This window comes from Triticum dicoccoides, chromosome 2B (genome assembly GCF_002162155.2).
Source record: "Triticum dicoccoides isolate Atlit2015 ecotype Zavitan chromosome 2B, WEW_v2.0, whole genome shotgun sequence".
Taxonomy (NCBI): Eukaryota; Viridiplantae; Streptophyta; class Magnoliopsida; order Poales; family Poaceae; genus Triticum; species Triticum dicoccoides.
This window is the reverse complement of record NC_041383.1, coordinates 450,766,465-450,771,388: the sequence shown is the minus strand read 5'-3', so window position 1 is coordinate 450,771,388 and position 4,924 is coordinate 450,766,465. Positions and strand designations below refer to the sequence as shown.

At 40.2% G+C, this 4,924-nt stretch overlaps 1 protein-coding gene across 1 annotated transcript in view; it reads right to left on the bottom strand.

Moving 5' to 3' along the window:
• Positions 1-286: 286 nt before the first annotated feature.
• Positions 287-4,924, bottom strand: part of LOC119364144 (glycine--tRNA ligase, mitochondrial 1-like) — a 6,189-nt gene continuing 1,551 nt past the window's right edge. Inside the window, exons 2-9 of the mRNA XM_037629565.1 lie at positions 4,027-4,409; positions 3,833-3,950; positions 2,960-3,154; positions 2,662-2,886; positions 2,177-2,236; positions 1,952-2,032; positions 1,467-1,872; positions 287-784 (exon numbers count right to left, since the gene is read on the bottom strand). Of these exons, the coding sequence (XP_037485462.1) occupies positions 534-784; positions 1,467-1,872; positions 1,952-2,032; positions 2,177-2,236; positions 2,662-2,886; positions 2,960-3,154; positions 3,833-3,950; positions 4,027-4,409 (1,719 nt within the window). The 3' untranslated portion in view covers positions 287-533. The remainder of the gene's footprint in view (positions 785-1,466; positions 1,873-1,951; positions 2,033-2,176; positions 2,237-2,661; positions 2,887-2,959; positions 3,155-3,832; positions 3,951-4,026; positions 4,410-4,924) is intronic.

The following is a 4,924-nucleotide window of genomic DNA, read 5'->3' as shown; positions in this document are numbered from 1 at the left end:
CTGGTCACAATATTGAGGACCTACAAGGAAATTTTAGTGCAACACAATGGGTTTTCTGCATAATTGTGGCTGCAGCCCTACATTGTCGATGTGGCACACCACGCAACGTGATTCAAACTGTTTTGTAGTATGAAAATGTTACAACAATATAGTCAAGCGGCCACTTTAGTGAGGGTCAGTTCTTCTATGACTGTTCCCACCAGGACAATTTTATGTACTAATTGTGGTATTAACTCGAAAAAGAATACCTATGAATACTTCTATTGTGGGATCAAGATGACTCACATGACAAATCTGAACAATATCAATCCGACCAAAAGAAAATTATGCACACGTCTCTTCCTTTTAATCACACGAGATGAGCATGTAGATACAGTAAATATCGACAGGTAACGGATGAAAACCATACGTTTAGGGAAAACAGGACTAGGATTACAGGGCAACGCCTCTATTAGCATTTCTGTTAACAGGACACACATCTGAAACTCAGGAAGCCATCATTCAACCAATGGAAGACTCTTCGACTGTACCCTTCAGGTTTCTGAAGCTTCTTCCTCATCGGTGGCCAAGGCGGTATGTGCTGGGTATCTCCACATGATGTCTGCCCAGGTGCTCTGCCCATCGGTCACTTCCTTCACAACCAAAGCCACCTCGTCGACCTCAACACGGATCTGATCCTTGCTGTCCCGGTCACGGACAGTCACACTTGTAGTTGAGTCGACTGTGATCGCCAGGGGGACGCCGATTTCGTCTGTCCGTGCATACCGCTTACCAATCGAAGTGCCTGCAACAAGTAGCACAGAGGCACAAATTACTTGCCAAATGTACAAGACATTCCCCTCCTGGCAAATTTGCAATGCCCGCCAACTAAACTTGCCATCCTCGACGAACACAAATTGCCATGAAAAATGTTCGATTTGCCATGCCTAAAAATCTGACGTTTGCTGGATATCCGGGTCCTAAAAAAATAGTCTAGTATGGAAATTGACATAATAGCCTATTTTGAAGAACGAATTCTGTTCCATGATACATTCAATCCAAACATGTTGAAAAGAAAACAGAAAACAGGTTCCAATAAAATAATCCACTGAAATAGTGCAACAAATATCAAAGCTCACCAAGGTTGCAAACTGGACAGAAGTTTAAGAGATGGATGATATCTCATGCGGATTAAATATCGACATTTAAACTAAATGTTTTGATATTTAACCTATTTTACCAAAGAATGCCTAGTGGAAAATTTGGACCTACACGCGATCACAAGCAGTTTACAGTCAATCGACAAAATATCAAGAACTAGTTCTCATCCATCTCACTCTGGAAGGAGAAAATATCAGTCAGGTGAAACAAAGATCAAAAGCAAAATTTAGGTGTAAATGGAGAACCAATCATGATAGGCAAATTGCAACGCTTCATATGGCTAGAATAGAAATAAACGCGATGGTTTTCTATAAGTTCAGTGGTACCTGTGATATCGATAATGTGAGAAATCCCTGCTGTTGTCAAAGCTTTTGAAATTTTCTTGGCAACAACATCAAATTTCTCGACCTTGACCAGTGGAAACACAGTACACTTAATTGGAGCAACAAGAGGGGGAAAACGAAACACATTCAACTGCTCATCATCTGTCTTGCCAGTCCTTTGATAGAAGCAATGTTCGAACAAGCAATAAATAATTCTCCCTATGCCAAATGATGGCTCTATGACAGAAGGAGTGAACTTCCTTTGATGTTCCTTTTTCTTCTCCATGTTAATTGAAACCATATTTCTCTTTATGGTAACATCCTTCCCAAGGGTACAGACCTTAAACTCAACATCCCCTTTAGACTCTAAAGCTGCTTTCATACCCAGAGCTTCAGTTTCACCCATGGCCTGTCGGCGGAGAAAGTTAACTGTTGATCAACACAACAGCAATAAGATATGACAAGTCAATGTGTGAGACGAAACTTACTTCCAATGCTTCGAGAACCATCTTCTGGCTCCCTTTGAACGCAAGACCAAGCTCCTTCTTTGATGGGGTTATAACTAACTTCTGAATGTGCCAAGAAGAAACTTATCATTAGCGAAGCAGATAATTAGAGAAACTCACCAAAGCATCAGAACTGCAAAATTTTCAGTAGTAATAGTTCAATTATTCAGTGTACAATGAGAAACTTGTATCATAAGTAAGCCTCACCTCCACTTCTCTGGGTTCTGCGAATTTTTCATGAGCTTCGAGTGGAACACCACTTTTATCCTGCTCAATGTAGAGAGTAGAATAGGATTAGTTCTATTAGGATAGTTATGTACAAAATACACTTCATACAGGAATACGTCAGCACTCCACTATTTTTTGGTCTAGAACTATAGAACAAAGGAATACCGAAGAGGCGACAGTTAGTGGATGAAAAATGCACTTATCTCTTAATAAAAGGGACGAATACTTTCAAAAATTCTAATGGGAGAGTAGTTGAGCTAACAAAACATGTTTGACAATATAATTCTAATTTTCCATAAAGTAACTCATTAACCTAAAAGAAATGGTAAAGGGTTGCGATTTCGTACAAGTGGTTTTCCAACAAGAAATATCCAGCTCTCGAGTTTGATACCGACGGATAGCTTTCGCAGTTGTATAGTACAGAAAACATTGTATTCGCAGTTCTACCGAATGATGATACATACCGAGTGGGCACGCAAGTCATACGCTGACCTATCAGCAATTCCAACACACTCGATCCACCCATAAGAGCATTCGATCTCTGCATCCCAACAATCAGCAGCATAGTGAGCCATTTCATTTGGCAGATGCTGCCGGAACCGTAGACGGTCTTTGTCAATCCCAAGCTGCGTCAAGAAGAGATAGACCCTTCCAATAAAGAAGCCAAGGGTCTCATTGTTCACAGTTCCCTGCCGGTTGCAGCAAGCGTTACTTAGACATGCATCAAAATTAGCGGAATTAGACAATACTCAAATATAGTACCTCAGAAACAGCTTCACCGAGCCTAAGTCTAGTGGCAGATCTTCCTGTCAGTTGATCTTCTCTCGGAAACATCAGGAACTCTAGATCAGAAACATCACTAAACTTTGGATGAGACTTGTCCTCTGGGTCCACAAAGTGCTCAATCTCCGCCAACGTAAATTCACGGACTCTTAGAAGGCCTTGACGGGGAGATATCTAGTGAAATAAATTCGTCTTAGACCACAGAGGTTATTAAGCAATGCCCTACAGTTATTAGTAGTTATTGCACCGGTTTGCACCATAACCATTCCAGTTCATCTCAACAGTAACTGGATAATAAGTCTTTGGTAAAAACATTTTTACCATTGAGTTACATTATTCATATAACCCTCGTTAAAATACAACTTCTTTTGTCATTTCCATCAGGTTAACTAGCTTTGACTGTCTCACTGCTAGTTTTGGCCCCAAAAGATCATTGTCAGTCTCGTAAGAGCATAAGGTTTCTTTGAAAAAATAATCCCAGACAGGACAGCAAAAGAGAACAGGGTGTGGAAGGAACAGCAGCAAAAGAAATAAGTACATTTTGCTGATGGTGGAAAGGAGAAGATAGCTTGAACCAGTGGCAAAAAACAAAAGAGCTCCTCGTATGTTGAATCCGAATACCTGACAAACAAACTGTTTTATGTACCAAACATGAACGATGCCATCAAAAAGAGTTTTTCATATGTTTCACATCACATGGTAGATTGCAAATTAAAAACCGGCAAATATGTTAATAAGTAATCAATATAAACCCTTGTAAAGGCGTCAATGTGTCGAGGATCTAAACCCAAGAAAAATTGATAATAAAAGTAAAGATCCCAACAGAAGATTAAGTAGTTAAGAAAGTCATGCCTCATTGCGGAAAGCCTGGCCGATTTGGGCTGCAGCGAAGGGTAGTTTGTTGCCATTGTAGTAATACAAGTCTTTGAAGTTCACAAAGATACCCTGTGCTGTCTCTGGCCTCATATACCTGAAAAACAGATGTAGCACATGAGCTAAAACTATATTGAACAAAGGAGAACATACTGAGCTGTTTTCAATCTCACCCTGCACTCAAACCTGACGGTCCAATGGAAGTCTGAAACATGAGATTAAAGGGGTATGGATCTGACAATAGATTCTTTGTGTCAGGAGCAACAATCCCATACTCCTTAATCTTAGCGCCTAATTGTTCTGCTGACAGATCATCCAAGACAGCAAGAATATAGTTTAATTCTTCTACCTTCTCTGGTGACAATGTATTGTCATTCTCGAGCTTCTCCTTACAGAAATCCTTGAGTAAGTGATCAGCACGATAACAGCTGCCTGTCTTTTCATCTTTAACCATCAAGTCCGTAAACTTTTCGACATGGCCAGAGGCCTTCAAGACAACTTCTGGTGTCACACATGGACAGTCTACCTCAAGCATCCCTTCCTCCAACACAAAATGCTAAGGAGGAGAAAAACACAAGTAGATGGTAAGTTGGTTATCTATGCATAAAATATAAATACCGTGTTCTCAGAATGTACATAAGAAAAATATCGAATAATACCACGCTGAAGATTACTAGAATGATACCTTATGTATACATTGAGATTTGCATGCATGGAACTGGAACGTTTCTCATCTTGTTATTATCATAGGGGCAATGTTGAGTGCACATCTCAATAACACTGAATTGTGACTTTTGTCTGTCACTAACATTAATGAATATTGCGGTTCTAATTATTTGTTACTGAAATAGGTTGTTTTTTCCAGGGCATCAACAAAATCAACTTAGGAGGTAGTAGTACAGTTATCCTCGTCAAGTTTCATAGCAGTAAACCAGCTGTCACTAGGCCCTAAGCAGGCGCCCAGCCAGCATTTGAGATATACAGAAAAGAGACACTGCAAGGGAAGTGGGCAGAGGGAAGAGAGGGGATGAAATGTAGAAATGGATGAATAAGGAGCAAGGAAAGAGGAAC